At 37.6% G+C, this 20,906-nt stretch overlaps 2 protein-coding genes across 2 annotated transcripts; both read left to right on the forward strand.

Moving 5' to 3' along the window:
• Positions 1–3,745: 3,745 nt before the first annotated feature.
• On the forward strand, positions 3,746–7,705 carry LOC113716409 (TOM1-like protein 2). The gene is made up of 3 exons (XM_027240742.2): positions 3,746–4,391; positions 6,677–6,952; positions 7,164–7,705. The coding sequence occupies exons 1-3, from the start codon at positions 3,891–3,893 to the stop codon at positions 7,551–7,553; spliced, it is 1,167 nt and encodes a 388-aa protein (XP_027096543.1). The 5' UTR covers positions 3,746–3,890; the 3' UTR covers positions 7,554–7,705.
• Positions 7,706–10,259: 2,554 nt separating this feature from the next.
• LOC113716422 (structural maintenance of chromosomes protein 1-like) lies at positions 10,260–20,801 on the forward strand. The gene is made up of 18 exons (XM_072063695.1): positions 10,260–10,961; positions 11,536–11,772; positions 12,532–12,765; positions 13,163–13,401; positions 13,646–13,912; positions 14,080–14,350; positions 15,087–15,210; positions 15,743–15,853; positions 15,928–16,035; positions 16,118–16,257; positions 16,652–16,741; positions 16,822–17,030; positions 17,536–17,711; positions 17,846–17,955; positions 18,113–18,492; positions 19,520–19,771; positions 20,173–20,400; positions 20,498–20,801. The coding sequence occupies exons 1-18, from the start codon at positions 10,521–10,523 to the stop codon at positions 20,544–20,546; spliced, it is 3,666 nt and encodes a 1,221-aa protein (XP_071919796.1). The 5' UTR covers positions 10,260–10,520; the 3' UTR covers positions 20,547–20,801.
• The last annotated feature ends 105 nt before the right edge of the window (positions 20,802–20,906 follow it).

Consider the following 20,906-nt stretch of genomic DNA (forward strand, 5'->3'; position numbering starts at 1 on the left):
ATTGACTAACAAATAAAAAATTACTAGATGTTATGATTGCCCAATTTGCGTGAAACTAAATTCCAACAAATTTTTGGAAATTAATCACTTACCTATTCACGTTTAATAAATAGCTTAAATAATTAAGTCTCGAGTACATTTGAGTTTTGGACCGTGAAGCATTTCCTAATGCCTTTCTCAAAGGTCTTGCCAAGCAATTGTGAAACAAGTAGTAATAAATAGCATTTGGACTTTGACACGCTGTAAGCATTAGATTGTCATTAAATTAAGGTATAGACGCCTTAAGAAGTCCTATCATGTTTCGTTTCTCATTCAATGGCGTGTCCAAGCTACCCTAAATTGTTTGACTGCGAACTATTGTGACTAGGGTGGAGTCGAGTCGAGTCGAACTCGAGTAGTAACATACTCGAGCTCGAGCTCGAAGGTTATGAGTACTGCTCAAGCTCGAACAAGCCTCAAACTTCAGACTCGAACTCGACTCGATGTAATTAAAGATAACTCGAGCTCGAACTCGTATAAGATCCGAGCTCGAGTACTCGAACTCGTATAAGATCCGAGCTCGAGTACTCGAACTAAGCTCGTAAAATGAGCTCGAAAACATTTGTTTTCTAGACCAAAATTCAGCAAAAATTGAAAAACAAGTGATTCCTATAGCAAAACCTTTGCAAACAGGCTCAAGAGAAAAAAAGTGATTCCTCTAGCAAAAAAAAAAAAAAACTTGCTCTTATCAAATTTATGAGAAATTGCATAGAAAGACAGAAATAACAAATCAATCTTTAACCCAAAATTCTCTCTTTGAAGACTCTTCACTAAACAGCCAGTGGGTGGCAGAGATTCAAGAGAATGAGAAGAAAAAATAAAAGGTCGGAGAAGACGAGGAGGCTTTCATATCAAATGCACGGGTTGTGGTGACCAAATCTAAATACATTAACCAACAATTCAGCAAAAAGCTTAAAATACAAAATTTCCTCACGTTTTTCTTACCAGTATGCTTAAATGCTTAATACATAATACAACCAAGTTCTTACTCGCATGCTTAATACATAAATTCGAAAAGGAGATAAGGAGATTCTGAACTTACAGGCGGATTCAAAAGCTACCGGCGATGGGCAAGCAAATCAATAGCTGCTCTGAGAAGCTTCAACGAGCTAGCAACAAAGACACGACTTGGGAGTTGGAAGAGGAAGAAAGGCTCGATGGGAAATGGGAAGTGGGAACTGGCTGAAAGGCTAGAAAGGCTCGATGGGAAGTTTGGGCGGGAAGTGGGAACTTGTTGACTATTCTTTTTAGTATAATTATCACTTCACCCATAATTATTCCTCAGAATTTATTTACTTATATTAGTAATTTTATATATATTTGTTTTAAAAAAATTTTATGCGATATTCGATAGAGCTCGTCAAACTTTCGAGTATCAAATTTATGGACTCGAACTCGACTCGATAGCTCTATCGAGCAGCTCGAGTTCGAGTTCGAGTTCGAATTCGAGCTCGAGCTCGAGCTTCTGATCGAGTACATATCGAGTTCGAGTCGAGCTCCTCGACTCAGCTCCACCACTAATTGTGACAAATGTCAAACCTCATATCCAATGTAATAATTGAAAATTAAGCATTAGTGATCCTTTTCTTTTCTTTTTTTTAGCAACTCGATATGCAAAATGTATTTTTTTTAAATAAAGAGAAAAAACAAGAGATCAAGCATATATATTTTTTTTAAAGAGACAATTGCACCAATCGTCCTCCATATATTGCTAATGTGAAAATTTTATTCCTCAAAATCAATATGAGTGATTTTAGTTTTTAACAATACACTGATCGACCTCAGAATCAAGCATATATTTATTTAATTTCAAATATCATTTATCAAGTGCTGCAATATAAAAAAAATGTTAAAACAAAATAAAAAATTGGATCTCAATACTGCCTAAATTATTTTTTGTTGATTTGAAAATTTTCCCAAGGGCTTTTAAGGGCAAGAAATACAATAAATTTTGAACACTTTTAACTTGATCTTCAATATTTTTATGTGTGATATTTCGATGCAACCTCAATGGTTTATAGGAATTTTATTCTGGGGGAATTTTATTTTAGTCCCATTATCTTCTTGGTTTATGAAGTTGTAATGCCTCTCTAGTTGAGGTTATTCTGGGGGTTGGAAGCGCAAGGGATTTTTTACAGGGGTGGCAATTCGGGTCCAAATCAGGTTGGCGGGTCGGGTCAGTTGGAAAACCTGTTGAACCGAACCCGACCCGTCAACCCGTGACGGGTCAGGTATGCTGACCCGAACCCGAAAATTTCAGGTTGGCGGGTTGACGGGTCGACCCGAAATGACCCGAAATTTAATTTTAATTTATTAATTTATCACTGTAATTTCTAATAAAATCAATTTCTCACAAAACTAATTACATAATCAAGTAATAAAAATTTAAATAAATAATTCCAAACCGAATCTAAAATAAATTAAACACCATAAAAGTGTTTTATCCCAAACAAAATATAAAATAAATTAAAACAGTATAAAAGTAAAAAATAATATAATATATTATTTGTCCAAATATAATAATTTCAACTTCACACAAATTAAATAAATTCATTTAGGATTAAGTAATTAATGCCTTTAAAAAAAAAGAATAACTTAGTTTAGTTAGATAAAATTATTTTTATGTTTATTAAATTATTTTTAATTCGTAAACGGGTCATATCAGGTCACCACGGGTTGACCCGAAATCGACCTGTTTTCTTTTCGGGTTCAACCCGATTCTGACCCGAATTCCCGAAACTTCAACCCAAACCCATTATTTTCGTGTTAAATTCGTGTCGTGTTTTCAAGTCGTGTCGAAAATTGCCACCCCTAATTTTTTACCTTTTTTTTTTTGAAAAAGAAATTTTTCACTGTAATGACAAGTTTGAAGGGCGCCATTGGCCATTTGGTTCAGTGGTCATCCCCTTCTTTGGGGATGCTGGAGGTCAGGGGTTCAACCCCTGCCTCCCACAACTTGCCACTCTACGTGGTTGGTTTTTGCCCTCGCGGGGTAACTCGAGCGATCCGCTTTCCCTCCTTAGAGTATGGCGACCTTCCTGGCTTGTTCAGGGTTCGAGTCCCGCTGTTAACGTGTTCGATGTGGAGTGGGGCCTCCTCTCCCGGGTCGCAGGGGATTAGTCGGGCCCCGTAAGAATTGACCCGGACACCCCTGTGTCGATAAAAAAAAAAAAAGAAGACAAGTTTGAAGGACAAAGTAAGTCTAAGAGTTAAATTTGATTTAACGGAAGTACGAGAGGATAGGGCGAGGCTGGCTGGTGATAGCAGTGTGTTTGGATTGTCTTCTATTTTATTTTATTTACACCTTATTTATTGTGTGTTTGGACTAGGAAGATTTGAAATAAAAAAATATACTTCACAAATTTTAATCAACTTTTTATCTCACATATATCACATCACAAAAAGTGCTACAGTAATTATTTCAAATAAATCATCCAAATAAAATCCTATCCAAACAAACTTACTGATTTATTTGCATAATCAACACATTTTTCAATCATTTTTTTATCTCACATGCATAACATCAAAAAAATACTATAATACTTTTTCACAAAATTATCTTCAATAATTTACAATCCAAACACGCTTGCGTCCCAACCCAGTCCCCGATCCATATTAAAAATCCATGGAGGTGGGTCCCATTCCCCTGCAAAATGTAGACACGCGTAACTATAGTATCAAATCCTTCCCATCAGGCCAAAAAATATCCCAATTCCCACCCTCCCTGAGGTCTGAGCTGAGTCCCTGTTCAAAATTTCCCCCACCTCCTCCCCCGCCACCGACAACCACCGCTCTTCCCAGCATCATAAAGAGATTCAAAACCAAGTAAAAAAAAAAAGAAACGGAAAAAGATGGACAAGTTGGATAAACTGAAAATGGCTTCATCCTCGTTCGGCGAGAGATTAAAAACTGGCGGAGCCCAAATGAGCCGAATCGTAAGCTCAAAGATGAAGGAAATTCTCCAAGCCCCAACTCCCGAATCTAAGATGGTAGACGAGGCTACCTTGGAGACAATGGAAGAACCCAACTGGGGTCTCAATCTTCGCATTTGCGCCTTGATTAACAGCGAGGAGTTTAACGGGACGGAGGTCGTTAAGGCAATCAAGAAGAAGTTGTTGGGAAAGAGTCCCGTCAGCCAGCGTTTGAGCCTCGATTTGTTGGAGACCTGTACTTCAAATTGCGACAAGGTGTTCTCCGAGGTTGCCTCCGAGAAGGTGCTGGATGATATGATGAAACTGATTGATGATCCCAAAACGGACCACGAGAACCGCGTCAAGGCGATGCAGCTGATTAGAGCTTGGGGCGAGTCTGAGGATCTCATGTACTTACCCGTCTTTCATCAAACTTACTTGGTCAGTGAGAAAATGATTTTGCATGTTACTACTATGTTTTTTTGCATCTTCTTTTGGGGGTTTTCTACCCTCGGGGATGTGAAAGTTCCTACCTGATGCTGTAAAAGATTACTGCTTTAACCCAGAGATGACTCCAAGAAATTGATTATTTTGGTTTTTATTGATCTTTGCTTTGCTTATTTTGTAGAACATCGGTGATAAAATGTGCTCAGCGAGCTAATAAGCCTAATATGACGATAAATATTGTCATTAGACAATTGAGTCGTAATGGTTAGTTATCCCAGCTGGAGGCTTTAAAACAAACTCCACTTTTTTACTTTTGGTTATGGGGCTGTTGGATTAGGGTTATTCACGTTTCTCAATGAAATGTCTCTTATGGGAGGTGAATTGGGAAGTTTGTTGATGGGAAAGATTGGCATTGGCACCCAGTAAAATCTAACATAATTGCTTGTGACCACTAGAGCTCTAGGAGCTCATGCATTATGATTGCTCGGTATTGCAATAGAATCCTTTTGATGTCACAGCATTGCTGGTTTTCATCGATTTAGCATGAGAAGTTCCATTTTTGTATGACACGGGTGAATGGATTGAAATTTGTCATCAACAAATTGGATGATCCTTTAATTGTTTTGAAGTATAAAGTCTTATTCAGTTTTGAGGTTTAACAATTTCTCATTCAATTTTCATATTTAAACACTTTACAGCATCTAAAGCATTTTATGCTTTCAATAATCGTCTTTTGGCTTCAAAAGCAAGAGTATCATTGTGATCTATTTGCAAGAACACAAGGCACTATTAGACCATGCATCTACCCGTGATTTTGAAAAAATAATAATAAAGGAGGTAGCATGGAACCTAACGCCCCCTCCTTACCACCAACACCCCCCCCCCCCCCCCCCCCCAAAAAAAAAAGAGGTAGCATGGAGTAAGGCAATGCAAGGACCAATGTCTTGGTTTTCTCTATTTATTCTCCTCATAGAGTTCTGCACTTCAGTTAACCCTTTCATTTGTTATTAATTAATTAATTAATTTGGTAGAGATTTGGCTTTTTATACATTGGCTGCTGATTCTTTGGGAGATTTTTGTATATCTAATTTTTATTCCCTTTCTTTATTTGCTTAAAGGGTGATATTAGGACTTATCTATTCAAGATGTTTCTCGGAATGAATTTTGGCACAAGTAGATGTGTGGCATTTTGTGCCTATGCTGCTTGAGAAGCACTGATGGTTGCAGTTGCCTGTCTCTGGTGTTTTTGCCTGAAAGAAATTGAATGTGGTGGACCTTGTTAGATATAGGCCTTGACTGTTTGATTTTGTTGAGAGACAGTGAAAAGGAAAGAAAATGGGAGTCAGAATGACTAGCATATTCTGATTATACTTGATTTAGAAGTAAACGAGGCCCTTAATTCCTTTTCAGAACCTCCATACCTTTTAGCTTAGATACCCTATGGTATTTAAATACACATTTGCAAGTATATGAAGTTGAATTCTGTTTTATTCTTGTTAGCAAGGAAAGCTTGAGATGTAGTTGATATCTGGCTTTTCCTGGAGGTAGTCTCGGTAAAGCTGATTTGATAAATAGGAATTGCATTTGAACTTTGTGACCAAAGAAAGTGAACCCTTTGGAACTTTTATGTTCTACTTGGCTTTTAGTGGATGAGTTCTGCCATGGATCTTCGATAGGGACATAAGCTGGATTTGTTTCTGGGACTTGTTCTCATTTGTTTACATTTATTAGCATTTGGATGTCTAAGATGAAAGCATTCTTGATCTATTATCCTTTGCTTTTTCATTTGTTTTAGCTCTTAAAACTTTACAAGTTTTTTTTTTATTTTTTCTTGGAAGGATCCTAGAATTATTTTAGAATGGGTTTGTCTTATCAAAGTCTGGAAGGGATATTTTTTTGAATTTTTCAAATTGCTTGTTCAGTAACCACAATTGTCTATGTACTTGAGAAATTATGCAGCAAAAAATGCTAACTTTTTTTTTTGGGGGGGCAAACTTTAACTTTCCATTGATCAAGCATAAAAGAGTATTCACAGAAATGTACATACACAAAAATTCCAAACTAGAACAGGCACTTGCGTTTTAATACTTCAATCATTACCTTTTTTTAGAGATACAGTATATGATGAGACTGGACATGTCATTTAGCGTGATTGGTGGCAGTGTGACTTGATTTTTCCTTCCTTTTGCTATTAAAAGGGTATTAACTGTTAAAGGAGTTCATTAGCTGCATTCTTTTTGGATAAATGGATCCTTAATCCTATTCTCCAATATTTACAGAGCTTGAAGACAAGAACTCTCCCTTCTGGATTGCCTGATGGTAACATGCCTCGCATGCAGTACCCACTGGAGACATATATGGATCAAGACCCGCTGTCACCCCCTGAAAGTTACCCTATGCCGGACGCGGGCTTGCACCATTCAGAGAATGCTACATATAATGGTTATGCTGGCAAATCAGTTGAAGAAAAGAGAGAGTCTCTGGCGGTGACTCGTAATACCCTCGACCTTTTCTCCAGCATATTGAACTCTGAGGACGATCAAAAACCAGCTAAGGTCGTGCCACTTTCATACTTGCATCTGGCATTTTCATCTGACATGCGCCTTGTGTTATAAATTGATCCTTGTGAAAACCTTCTTTTGCATGAAAGCAAGCACATACATGTTAGCATTGTTTTAGAACATGTTGCTGTCATAAAATTGACAAAATTTTATTTTCACAGTAGGAATATAATAAAAATTGATGAAGATATGATGTGGTTTGCAGAATGAACTGACAGACAGCATGTTGGAAAATTGCAAGCAATCTCTGCCCGTCATTCAGGGAATCGTAGAAAGCACCGTCGATGATGAGGGTTTGCTATTTGAGGCTCTAAGTATCCACGACGAGCTTCAACAAATTATTTCTAGATATCAGCAAATGGAAGATCCCCTCGTGCCTGGTGGAACTGAGCCAAAACATGGTGGTGCTGGAGGACGCGAGCCAGATGCGTCTGGTATTAAAGAAGGCAGTTCCTTAGTGCAGGTTCAAAATCAAAGTGAAACTGAAAGAACGGAAGTTTCAAAAGTCGAGTCCGGGAGTGACAATCTGAGGAGCGTTCTTCTCGAGAGCGGTGGTGTCGAAGGTGGAGCAAAAGAGAGACTGGACGCACATTGAAGTATTTTGTTTGTGGATGCTGTTGTTTTTCGTTCAGTAGAGTAGCCCAAAAGTATGTTATAATAATCATTTGGCAGTATGTTCAGGTGAGCGGTTGATCAAGCTATGATTAGTGAAACTTTGGCCTTAATGTGATAATTTTATTTGACCTCCTTCCTTTCTCTGATCTTCATTTCACTCGTTGGAGCGTGTTAAAGGCAGTCGTGATTTGAATTTGATGCTATAGCAAAGATGCTACTATATGGGATTGGCTTTCTTTTGCTTGTAATTGATTGTTTTTTTCTCGTCATGGATCCTATTGGACTTCGTCGTTTATGGTCTGCTTGTTTCTTCAAGGCGCCTTCATTCGCATAGCCCGGCACGGAACCGGTAGTTTAGCCTCCGGCTACGCTGGAGCTTGATCAAAAGCGCGCTCTCAAGCCATAAAACCATCAGGCCAAACCCAAAAAAAAAAAAAAAAAAAAAAACTTATTTACGAGTAGTAAATACTAGCAATTTGAAAATAAAATTTGGCCATTGAATAAAGAGCAAATTATCCGGTTGGCCATTAAACTTTTGCCATCGTTCAGTTTTGGTCACTCAACTATTAAAAGTCTGGTTTTGACCATTGAAATATATAAAGTTAAGATGCGAGGCCATTCTGTTATATTTGGCCGTTAAGTTTACCAATATGTCAGTTTGCACGATTTTCAAGATAAAAGTTAGAGTCAATTTAGGAAGTTCAACATCTTCTCTCAAAAATTGTTCCTCTTCCTCCTCCCCCTCCTCAAATCTTCGTCAGACCCTTTTCATCCACCGCAGGCATCAAGACCAAACCCAGAACCTCCCCTCAAGCAACCCAATCTCCCTGCTGCCCGTCCCAAATTCTCCATTCGCTAAACTTCCTTCCTCCAGTCCCTCCACCAGCGGCACCTCCGCTTCAAGCCGTACATCCCTCTCCAGCCTCCATCTCTCCCTCCTGGAACACGCCTATATTTATGATTTCTCCGAAATCTGTTCTGTCGCCAACAATTTTCTCGCCAAACGCTACTCCACTTCCTCCTCCTCCTCCCAGTCCTGGTGCTGCGAGCTCAACGGAAAGGACGTCATTATTTTCCAACGGAAAATCCATCAAACAATCCACGAATCTGACTCAGATCCAAATTATTGTTTATTTGTAAAAGCCACATAAATGCTTAATCAAGCTCCTCGGAGCTTCCATTTCAAATAATCACATTTACTTAGTTTACAAATTTATCAGCGGCTCCAATCTTTCTACTTGTCTCCGAAATCCAAGAAACCCTGATTTCACCTTTCTTTCAACCTGGATGTCGCGACTGCAAATCGCCATGGATTTAGCTTACGGCTTGAATTATATCCACACTGCAGCCAGATTTAGCATAAGTTTGGTCCACCAGTACGTGAAGAGCAGTCGAATTATTATCACTGAGCCTTCCTTGAATGCCCGAATTTGCCATTTCGGAGCCGCCGAGCTATGCTCCGAGACGAAGAGATATGATGGAGGTGAGATAACGAAAGAGGAATTGCCGGAGCTGTGGAGGTCGGGGAATGGGGGTAGGTAATTTGAAGGAGTGAGAGGATACTGTTGCCGGAGTTTAAGTCCACCGGCTTGGCGACGCAGAAGTTTGACATATACGCTTTTGGAGTGTGATTTTGGAGCTTTTGTCCGGGAAGGAGCCGCTGAAGTATAAATATGAATGATAAAGTGAGTGGAGATTATAGGAAGATTTCAATTATTGATTCAGCAACGAAGTCGGTGGAAACTGACGGAGAGAGTAATGAAACGGTGAAGGGAAGATTTGAGGATGAAAAGGGTCTGACGAAGATTTGATGAGGAGGAGGAGGAAGAGGGACAATTTTTGAGAGAAGATTTTGAACTTCCTAAATTGACCCTAACTTTTATCTTGAAAATCGTGCAAATAGACATATTGGTAAACTTAACGGCCAAATATAACAGAATGACCTCACGTCTTAACTTTATATATTTCAATGGTCAAAACCAGACTTTTAATAGTTGAGTGACCAAAACTGAACGATGGCAAAAGTTTAATGGCCAACCAGATAATTTGCTCTTGAATAAATGTATTTACTTCCCTCGGAGGTTGGTCCAAACAATGATTAATACTTGGAAAAAATTAAATATGGGATTAATACTTTAATAAATGGATCTATTTGAAAGAAATTACTTTAAAAAAAATCAAATCTGAGATTCTCAAGATACGTTTTTTTCGATTACTTTTATTTTACATAAAATCATAAATTATAAGTGTTAACAATAAATAAAACAATCTTCAATCGAAGACAAACTCTTAGATAACATGCTTGTGATAAGTATCATAATTAGATCTTTTGGGAATCATGTTTAAAAAATATTTTTTAAAACTATTCTCTGGATATTCACCTTCAATTGGATATGTTTGGATTGAAATGTTTTGAAATAAAATAATTTATTTCATAAATTTTAATTATTTTTTTATTTTATATATATCAAGTTATAAAAAAGTACTACAGTAATTATTTTAAATAAATCATCTAAATAAACATTTATCGAAACAATTGATCGTTCCCTCATTTAGTGTAGTGTGTGTTGTACATTTGTACACAGAAAAGAAAGAGGGAAAAAAGAAAAAGAAAAAAAAATGCAGGTATAACGTGTCAGGAAAAATCGTCCTTTCCCTACGCTTTTCAATCGTGCGTGACACTCTTCTACGAAGTACAAGTATAGCAATTTACTTCATAGACGAAATATTGACCCCCAAAATGCTCCCCTAAGATTCATATCCCGCCAAAATTCCTTCCTCTTCTCCTCACTGCTCACACAGTCCAAACCCTAGAAATTGAAATTGCCATTCCACATTACAGATTTCAATTCTGTTCACGTAAATCCGGGGAAAAAAAGTAACACCTTCACTTATTAAAAATTCTCCCATCTTCCAGACTATTTTTGATTTCCAAGCCCATCCCGCCATGCCACCGGAGAAAATCCCTCCGGGCAAGATCCTCCGGCTGGAGCTCGAAAACTTTAAGTCCTACAAAGGCTTCCAAATTATTGGACCGTTCTACGACTTCACAGCCATAATTGGCCCCAACGGTGCCGGCAAGTCCAACCTCATGGATGCTATTAGCTTCGTCCTGGGCGTCCGTACTGGTCAGCTCCGCGGCGCGCAGTTGAAGGACCTCATATACGCTGTTGATGACGGCGAAAAAGATCAGAGAGGTCGTAAAGCTTTTGTGCGGTTGGTTTATCGGTTGGATACCGGTTCTGAATTTCAGTTTACGCGTACAATTACTAGTGCTGGTGGTAGTGAATACCGGGTTAATGGTGAAATTGTCAACTGGAATGATTATGATAAAAAGCTAAGGGACTTTGGTATTCTTGTTAAAGCACGGAATTTTCTCGTTTTCCAGGTTGACTCCACTGCCCTTTCTTTATAGTGCTGTACTATGCTTCTGTTAATGGTATGAATTATGGGATAAACGGGAAATTTAAGTGATATTTCAGTGATTGAGACTATTTTGAAACCATATAGGAATTGTAGATATTTCAGTGCGCTTGCTGTTTTAGTTTCAATTGAAAAGAAGATTGATGCATGCTCTAGAAATAAACTTGGAAATTAGAGTGACTCAATCGGGTGAGCTAACTCTTTTACGTTTTAACTGGGATTCTGTTTCAGACATACTAATAGTTTCTACCTTGTGTCCCGTTTTTAGGAGGGGCAGTGCAATGGTGTGGGTTTCTGACCTTTCAAAGTTTTGATAGCACAAGATTATGGTTGGCCCCAAGTTTCAGTTTAAAATCATCCAATTGAGAAACAAGATATAAAGTGTTCTCCAGATTTAAATTTGTAGCTGTAGATAGTGAATGAGGCTGGGTTATTGTCTAAAATGGTCAGGTCTCTAAAGTAAATGGAGGATGTTCTTGAGATTTGTTTTTGGTTGCATTGTACCATTTTCAGCCTTCTAAGTTGAGCAATTAATACAGGGAGATGTGGAGTCAATAGCATCAAAAAATCCTAAAGAACTTACTGCGCTGCTTGAGCAAATCTCTGGCTCTGAAGAATTTAAGAGGAAGTATGAGGAGTTGGAAGAAGAGAAAGCCAAAGCTGAAGAAAACTCAGCACTTGCTTATCAGAAGAAGAAGACGATAAAGCTGGAGGTAAAGCAGAAGAAAGAACAAAAGGAAGAGGCTGAGAAACATCTTCATTTGCAAGAGAAATTGGTATGGTTCAAGTTCTTATCAAAGTGTTTATTGTCATTTTTAGGCATTTGTCCATCCTTATGGATAAGTGCTCACGATCTTATATATTCTCAAGCTTTAGCATTCTGACTTTTTGTTTTCTTTGTTTATGTTCTGTTGTATAAGTATTTAAGTGTGCAAGGTTTGTCATTTTGCTCTAATTTTGAGTTTTGTTGACTGGTATATATATATGTGTGTGTGTGTGTATATGTTCAAGGTTACTTATTTTGCTTTAGTTTTGCAATCTGTTATGCATTTGCTTCCCCAGCATCTAGTAAACTTATACGTGTGGCACTAAAATGTAAATCTACCTGATTTCATCACCCATAGGTCTATTTTGGTTTATATTGTCTTGCTTCTTTTTTCTTTTTGTTTTTCTTTTATCAAGTGGTTCTGCAGTTGATTTTGGTCTACTCATTAAGCGGAAAATCTTTCTCTAGTGATTCCGTACATGACAAATGTAATTCTTCTTTGACCAATGTAATTCTTTGCTTTTGATATATGCTTTTTTGTTCAGTGTAAGGTTAGCATCATGCTTAGTTTCTATATTACAAGTAGAGTTCGATTTCTCAAAAAGTTCTCTGCATTCATGCTTTTACAAATTTTGCATGTGATTGCTTGATACAGTTATGGTTTTAACCAGAATCTCTCTGACTATCTTCCCCGTTGGCCTAAAGAAGAAACTGTTCTATTGAACTCTTGGCATTTTTGTTGAGCACAAGTTTTCTTTTCCTTTTGCAGAAATCTTTGAAGCAAGATCATTTTCTGTGGCAATTATTGACCATTGAGAGGGATATTGAAGAGGCTAATGAGGATCTTGAAGCTGAACAGCGAAGTCGCAAAGAAATTGTTGATGAACTAGGCAATTATGAAAGTGAATTAAGCAAAAAGAAGAAAGAACAGAGTGTATATTTGAAAGAGACTGCACAATGTGAAAGGAGAATTGCTGAGAGAAAGACGAGACTTGATAAGAATGTAAATTTTACTTCGTGGGTTAAATTTGCTGTCATATGTGATTGTTTTTAGCTATTGATTTTCCTGATGCTGATGTCCTAGTGGCTTGAGAATGAAATTCGTTGCATGGTTGTCGTTTGATTTCCTGTACCTAGATTTGCTGGGTTTTACTTGCCTCTGGTTTCCAGTAGATGGGTGCACCACATCTTAAAGTCATGATATACTTTTGACAATTTTTGATTTGCCTTTTCTGCATCTTACTGAGCTTGCTCAGGAGTTTGCTAGTATCTTTTGTAGGTTTGAACCATTGTATGTAGTATTTCATTGTTTTCCTGAATTGTTGCCTAGGGTTTCTTCTTATGCCATTGAAATACGGGTTTCCTGAATTGTTTTCCTTGACATGGATTTTCTATTACAGCAACCTGAAATTCTTAAGCTAAAGGAAGAAGTCTCACGCTTAACCATGAAAATCAAGAGTACCAGTAAAGAGCTTAACAAAAAGAAAGAAGAGAAGCTCAGGCATGTGGAAGAAATGGCGAAACTTCAGAACGACTTGCAAGATCTCATCAAGCAACTGGATGACTTGCGTGAAAAGGGACAGGATGCTGGTGAAAAACTGCAATTAGCTGATAGCCAGTTGGAGACATATCATCATATGTGAGTCACTTTATATTATAGTTGAAATATCCTTTTGCACATATTTCCTGTACTGAAGACCTGTACTTTTATTAAGCGATACTTCATGTTATGTAGAATGTTGTTTACATTTATATCAGAGTCCTATCTGAATTCAGATTTTTTGAATTTAATTTTAATCATCCGAAAACAGTCGTCTTGTTGGAGTTAATGATTTTAAAATGAGCTAAACTTTCTGGAATTGTATCTAATTTTTATTCTCCAGCAAAGAGGAGGCTGGGATGAAAACTGCAAAGCTGAGGGATGAGAAGGAGGTGCTAGATAGGCAACAGCATGCTGATATTGAAGCTCAGAAGAATTTGGAAGAAAATCTTCAACAGTTGAAAAATCGAAAGCAAGAGCTTGAGGCTCAGGAGAAACAGATGCAAGCAAGATTGGTGAAAATTCTAGGTACAGTTGACAAGCAGAGGGAAGAACTTGCAAGAGTGAGAAAGGAACAGCGTGAGATGAAAGATAAACTTGATGGATCCAAGTTAGTGAGCTTCACTGTAGATATCATTCATAATGTTGAATTACTCAATTAGTTTGTCAATGGGCCACTTTGAAAGCATTTCCAGTTTTCTATATGTGCCTCTTTTTTCAAGATTTATTTGCATACCATTTTATCATGTTTCACTTAATTTGCATTCGCTTATGCAGACGGAAACATGAAATGTTGAAAACAAAAATTGATGAGTTAGAGCAGCAACTACGTGAGCTGAAGGCTGACAGACATGAAAATGAAAGGGATGTCAGGTTTACTCAAGCAGCTGAAACTCTGAAACGCCTCTTTCCAGGTGTTCATGGTCGCATGACTGAACTCTGCAGACCAACACAAACAAAATATAATCTTGCTGTCACTGTAGCTATGGGCAGATTTATGGATGCAGTTGTAGTTGAGGATGAGGACACAGGAAAAGAATGTATTAAGGTACCATGTGGTGGGACTGCTTAATTTTTTATCAAGCAACCTATTATCCTTTTTGTTTGAGGTTACTGATTCTTTTCATTCACTGATGTTATCCATATCAATCTTCTATCATGTTGCTTGGTGGTTAGGATAGTACATCTGTGGTGGGAAGGATATCCTGTGCAAAGTTCCCCTCTGATCCTTCCTCTTTATTGTTGCCTTCCTCTCCTTTCTTATGCGAACACTTATAACCTTTTGTTGAGGGCTTGAATATGTCTCAAAGGGGTTTGGTAGACATTGAAAATAGTATCATTTGATGATATGCTCATTACTGCTTAATGTCTGGTTCTCTATTGAACTGATGCTTCTTTCTAGGCGTTCAATATAGGGAATAATTTATCTGTAAGTTTTTAGGCCATTCCTCCTTTATAGGATAGATCATAGTTTAACGTATCTACATTAATTTAATCAAACTGAAGTTACATGTATTGGGCCAATTTCCACTATGTTGCCAGATTTGTGATGGTCCAAATGATTCTCAAGTGCCTTGTATTTGTGTTCAGTCTCTGTTTCAATTGTGTTTGATTTGATCTTTATTTACAACTTTTCTCGTGGTGACTTGTCTCTTGGATCTGTTTAATTCCTGGGATGTTGTGCCTGTTAATCTAATGTAATTGTTGACATTGGGATTTGCATTATTGTAGTTTGGTTATTTAACTTTGATCTACCATTTCAAGCTGAGCTTACCTGTTTACAGTATTGGAAGGCACAAAAGCTTCCTCCTCAGACCTTTATACCTCTCCAGTCTGTCCGTGTAAAGCCAATTATTGAGAGGTTGCGCACCTTAGGGGGGACGTCAAAGCTGGTTTTTGATGTCATAGAATATCCTTTTCGAACTCTTTTAGTTTTTCTATAATGTTGATTTTTCTGATATTGTTTCTCATCTTGGTGAAATATCTTGTGTAGCCTGTTGCTGGATAACTTTTAAAGGTAAAATAGGATGCTGGAACATGTTAGCTTTTGTAGCTTGGGATGATCATTCTATTTTTGGTATCTGATTAATGATTTACACTGAATAATTGTCAGGATAAGAATACATCAGGGACTTATTTTAGTTTTGCTGTAAGGTTTTGTTAGGGTTCCCATCTTCCTTCCATTAGGAGACATAGAAAGATAACAGAAGAAGCATGCAGACATTCTCACCCTCAACCAAGAAGCTTAAAGGATTAGGGGGGAAAAATTTGTAATCTGATTGCTGGGCCATCTGGAGCTTATTTATCTCAATTTTTGTGTTTATGGGATCTGTTGTCTCTCTCCGTTGAGATCAAACAGAATGCTTGATTCTTCAATTCTGTAATATTATATGAAATTGGACTCCAAGCACACGATTTCTGTTATTGCTTAACTATCACAAGTTTAATCCAGTATTGGAAAAGGCCATCTTATTTGCAGTTGGAAATACTTTGGTTTGTGATGACCTCAATGAAGCTAAGCGTCTCAGTTGGACAGGAGAGAGGTTCAAAGGTAAACAGCTTTTATAATTCACCAAGGAAGTATCAGATTTTCATTTATTCTAAACGCTTCTTTTTTGTTTGCAGTTGTCACTACTGATGGGATCGTTTTGACAAAATCTGGTACGATGACGGGTGGTACAAGTGGTGGAATGGAAGCACGTTCACATAAATGGGATGACAAAAAAGTTGAGGGTCTGTGGGGCTGTTTGTTAATTTCATTTATGTTATGCTAATTTATTTCTGCAATACTTGATGCTTATTTTTCTATACACAGGGTTAAAGAAGAAAAAAGAAGGTTATGAGTCAGAGATGGAAGAGCTTGGGTCAATAAGAGAAATGCAGCTGAGAGAGTCTGAAGCCTCAGGCAAAATAAGTGGACTTGAAAAGAAAATTCAGTATGCTGAAATAGAGAAGGTTGCGTAAATGATGATTATTTTTCACATGCTTAAACTAATTGTTTTTCTTGGGGATAAAAATTAATGATGATGTGGTAGCAGTTCTTTCTGGTAGTAGAACATGCAATTCATTATATGATCAAATCAAGAACAAATAAAGGTTTATGGATTAAATAGGGTTACTGTTTTTCTTTTGTTATTTTAGAGCTCATTTTGTTGGTGGACTAGATTAGGGATGGCTTATCCCATTTAAATAAGTTCTCATTGTTGGCTTTGTAATGGATTGTTTTACAAGATATCCTAGAGAGAGTTCAAAATCATAGAGGATATGGAAAAATAATACTGAAAGTGAATCTTCCTACTCTCTCAGTTCGATAATATTGCCTTATGTGTTGATCATGTTTCTCTTGCAGAACAGTATTGAGGACAAGCTTTCCAAGTTGGAGTCGGAAAAGCGAAATATTGATGAAGAAATAGGTCGTGTTATGCCTGAACTTCAGAAGGTGCTCATATTCTTCATTACCTTTTAACTTGCAAACTGCATGATGCTTGTGACGACTGATTTTTTATTACTCACTTGCAGTTGGAAAATGTGATAAATACGAGGAATATAAAAATCGTATCACTAGAGAAGAGGATTAATGATATTGTTGATCGGATCTACAAGAAATTTAGTGAGTCTGTTGGCGTGAAAAACATCCGGGAGTATGAAGAAAACCAGCTCAAGGCTGTTCAGCTAATGGCTGAACAAAAGCTTGGCTTGCTTAATCAGCAATCGAAGTTGAAGTACCAGTATGTATTCGATACTTTTCAGGCTATTGAGTCTGCCCACTTTTTTATTGTGGCTTCATCATATGTAGTCGATTTCGTTTTAAACCTCAAAAACTAATGCAACTGCTATCTACCTACAGAGGTATCAGGACATTCGAACTGCTAGTCGATTTCGTTTTAAACATCATATGTAGTCTTTCCTCTTTGGGACATTCCAATGGTTCATTTCATTCTGCATCTGATATCATTCTTTGAGCATGGTACTTGTACTAGACTAGCAAATGTCATGGATGTTTGTCTGTGCACCATCTGCTAGCCACCATTTTCTTAGGATGCCTTCCGATGTAGGCATAACGTGCATGGATGTCTGGCATTGTGTTTGATTGAAGCGGGGTGTTATTGCGCTGAGACTTTTCATTGTGCAATATGCATTGTTCATTTTCTGTATATATACCCTGGTCTTTATGTTATTGTTTTTGGAATTTTCGTACAATCTTATTTGTGCAATTTCTTTACCTGTGGCTAGGTTGGAGTATGAGCAGAAGCGTGATGTTGACATACGATCACGGATTGCCAAATTGGAAGCAACACTCGGGAATTTGAGAAGTGCTTTGAAAGATGTTGAGAAAAGAGAGATTGAGTTGAAGTCTTCCATGGAGAAATCTGGAGATGAGATTGATCGTCTGAAGAAAGAAGTACTAGGTAAAGTACAAGCTGAAAATGCTAAAACGATATCATTTTTTGTCATAGGAATATTCCACTTGTGACTTTTTGGAAGAGTATGGCATGATTCGCCATAGATGTGTTGAATAATTATTTGCCTTCCTTGTTTGCAGAGTGGAAATCCAAATCTGAAGAGTGTGAAAAGGATGTACAGGAGTGGAAGAAAAAGATTTCTGCTGCTACAACTAGCATAAGCAAACATAATCGTCAGATAAAATCAAAGGTTTGTGATCTTCAGGTTACTGTATTATCTATCTCTGTGGACTAGCAACATGTTCATGGTAAACCATAAATTTACAATTTCCCCCCATGCCCCAAGGAAGGAAAAAAAGTGTTTGGCATTTAGAAGCTCTGTGTGAAGGAAATGAATGAATTTACAGGAGGCACAGATTGAGCAGCTAAATTCGCGGAAAATAGAAATACTGGAGAAATGTGAATTGGAGCATATAAGTATTCCAACTATATCTGACCCAATGGATACTGGAGAGCCAACACATGGTCCAGTTTTTGATTTTAGCAAACTAAGTAGAGCTCAACAGCAGAATATGAATCCGTCTGAGCGTGACAAGCTTGAGGCAGAATTCACAAAAAAAATTGCTGGCTTAATGTCAGAAATTGAAAGAACAGCTCCAAATCTGAAGGCTCTTGATCAATACGAGGCCTTGCGAGAGAAGGAAAAAATCATACTAAAAGAATTTGAAGGGGCACGACAAGCAGAGTTGAGAGTAGCTAAAGAGTTCAACAATGTCAAGCAGTCCAGGTATTAATCTTCTCTGCCTGGTGTTAATGAATTTACACACTCATGATTGTACAACACTGTGTGAGTGTGTTTTTTTCTTCCTTTTCTTGCCTTGCAACTAAATTGCCATTAGATGTTTCAAGATATTTAATCTCTGTTCGACAATAAACAGAGGAAGAATGTGGGATCTTAGTATGGCTTCTGTGTCAAAATGTAATGGAAGCAGCAGTTAAAAGAAACATGGGATCAACCATGATAAAGTGACATTTTATGCTTAGGCCAAGTGTTCTTTTGTTGTTTAGTGTTTCAACAGTGGGGAAGACTGTTATGGAACTGAAGCACAAATGCTAGCTGATCATCATTAGGAGATTGATCTCCTTTTGTGTTTGATAAGTGGAAGTTAGATCAGCGGATAATCTTTTAAGTTGGAAACCTTTAGCCAATATGATGGAAAGAAAGAACATTGTACCTAAACTCAAGTGCTGCACAAAGTGCTGGTGATTCTCTTGTTTGAAAATTTGTGCTATGAAGACCACGGAGTTTTGATTAATACTATGTGCTCATTGCAGAGTTTCTGTATGTGGTGGTCATTGTGAACCTTGAGCGCAAACAAGAGATGCGGTTTTTTTGAGAAGGAAATGAAAATTAAAACCTTGTCCTGAGATTTCCTCATGATTGAATGAAAGTTTTGGTCTTGCACCAATGTATTTTGCACCTTATAAAATGCAGGAAGCGATACAGGCAATTGGTACACCAGTAGAGATAGATAATCTGTGAATCTTGAGGAACTCTACATGTCTAATTTTCTTGGATGCCCTGTATGCTTGTAAAATATGAACAAAACAATAATGATTTGCAGTTACCAAAGGTTAAAATTTTATCATTTTCCCTTTTACATTTGCATAATGTTCATTCACGTGTAAAATCTGGAGAAATATGACGACCTATTTTAGATGGCCAAATTTTGTATGTCGAATCTGATGAACAGTGTTTGTTAGGTATAGCTGTTTGTTAGCTATAGCTGTTTATCTATATTCTTCGGTTACAGGTATGAAAAATTTATGGAGGCTTTCAATCACATCTCTGGTAATATTGACAAGATCTACAAACAACTCACAAAGAGCAATACCCACCCCCTTGGTGGGACGGCATACCTAAACTTGGATAATGAGGATGAGCCATTTTTACATGGGATAAAGTACACGACTATGCCCCCAACAAAGCGTTTTCGTGATATGGAACAACTGTCAGGGGGAGAAAAAACAGTTGCTGCACTCGCATTGCTATTCTCCATCCACAGGTAAGTTTGAACCCCTTCACCTAGTCTGGGGATCATGTTGGTTAATATCTAGTTTCTTCAGTCTGCATTTGGATACCTTCAACATTGACTGATACACGACTGGATTAGTTGTGACTTGGTATAGTATATTATATATCCCTTGAAATCTTTGAATTTTTTTCTCTGTTTTTCGTTATTTCATGTTGCTCGTATCCTGAGCTAATTTGTAGCTTTTATGCTTCGCTGTCTTCATTGAGCATAGTGGCTTTCTGCTGTCAAGTGTCAACACAGTTTTTTGAGTACCTGAACTAAGATGAACATGTTTTGTTTTTCTTCTGTTAACGCACTTTTCATGACCAATCAAAAGTGTTGCACTTTTCATGGGTTTCCTGTTCTTGTGGTTATTGTCCTTGTATTTCCAGTTATAAAGCCTCGCCATTTTTCATTTTGGACGAAGTGGATGCTGCGTTAGATAATCTAAATGTTGCCAAGGTTGCTGGATTCATCAGATCAAAATCATGCGGAGGAGCCAGAATCAATCAGGACGCTGAGGGAGGAAGTGGTTTCCAGAGTATAGTGATTTCACTAAAAGACAGTTTTTATGACAAGGCTGAAGCTCTGGTTGGGGTTTACAGGGATTGTGAGATTGGGTGAGGCTCCTTGAACTAGTATTTAACAATTCTTTGCTCGTCTATCTCTGTAGTTTTTCTGGCATGTCCACTTAACAACAAAATATTTATTTTCCAGTGGCTCGAGGACGTTGACATTTGATCTGACAAAATTCCGGGAATCCTGAGGTTCTGACTCTGAATCGCTGATTATCCTGGAATATTTTCATGTACATACAAATTGGGAACTGAGTTTGTCAGGCGAATAGAGATGTTCATTTTGGACAGGAGAGTGAAACCATGAGAAGCAGAGCAGCTGCTTTTGTATATTAATTCCAGTTTTTTTTTTTTTTTTTTTTAACTCTGATGTGCACAGGCCGTGTAAATTGGTGTACCATTTGGTGACGAGGATCTGTAAAGGAAAGGAATTGCTTTAATTGTCACGCTGCAGTCTTAGGTTTTTGAACTTGTTCTCCCTCGGATTTACTGTTTTCCTATTTTCATAATGATCATGCTCGATGCGTCCTTCGGACGTTGTTTCTGCTGGT

This window comes from Coffea arabica, chromosome 1e, assembly GCF_036785885.1.
Source record: "Coffea arabica cultivar ET-39 chromosome 1e, Coffea Arabica ET-39 HiFi, whole genome shotgun sequence".
Lineage (NCBI taxonomy): Eukaryota > Viridiplantae > Streptophyta > Magnoliopsida > Gentianales > Rubiaceae > Coffea > Coffea arabica.

Coding starts and splice junctions, on each gene's coding strand:
- LOC113716422 (XM_072063695.1), top strand. CDS start 10,521: ATGCCACCGGAGAAAATCCCTCCGGGCAAGATCCTCCGGCTGGAGCTC. Junction 12,766..13,162: donor AGACGAGACTTGATAAGAAT/GTAAATTTTACT, acceptor TTTCTATTACAG/CAACCTGAAATTCTTAAGCT. Junction 17,956..18,112: donor ATCGTCAGATAAAATCAAAG/GTTTGTGATCTT, acceptor ATGAATTTACAG/GAGGCACAGATTGAGCAGCT.
- LOC113716409 (XM_027240742.2), top strand. CDS start 3,891: ATGGACAAGTTGGATAAACTGAAAATGGCTTCATCCTCGTTCGGCGAG. Junction 4,392..6,676: donor TCTTTCATCAAACTTACTTG/GTCAGTGAGAAA, acceptor CAATATTTACAG/AGCTTGAAGACAAGAACTCT. Junction 6,953..7,163: donor ACGATCAAAAACCAGCTAAG/GTCGTGCCACTT, acceptor TGTGGTTTGCAG/AATGAACTGACAGACAGCAT.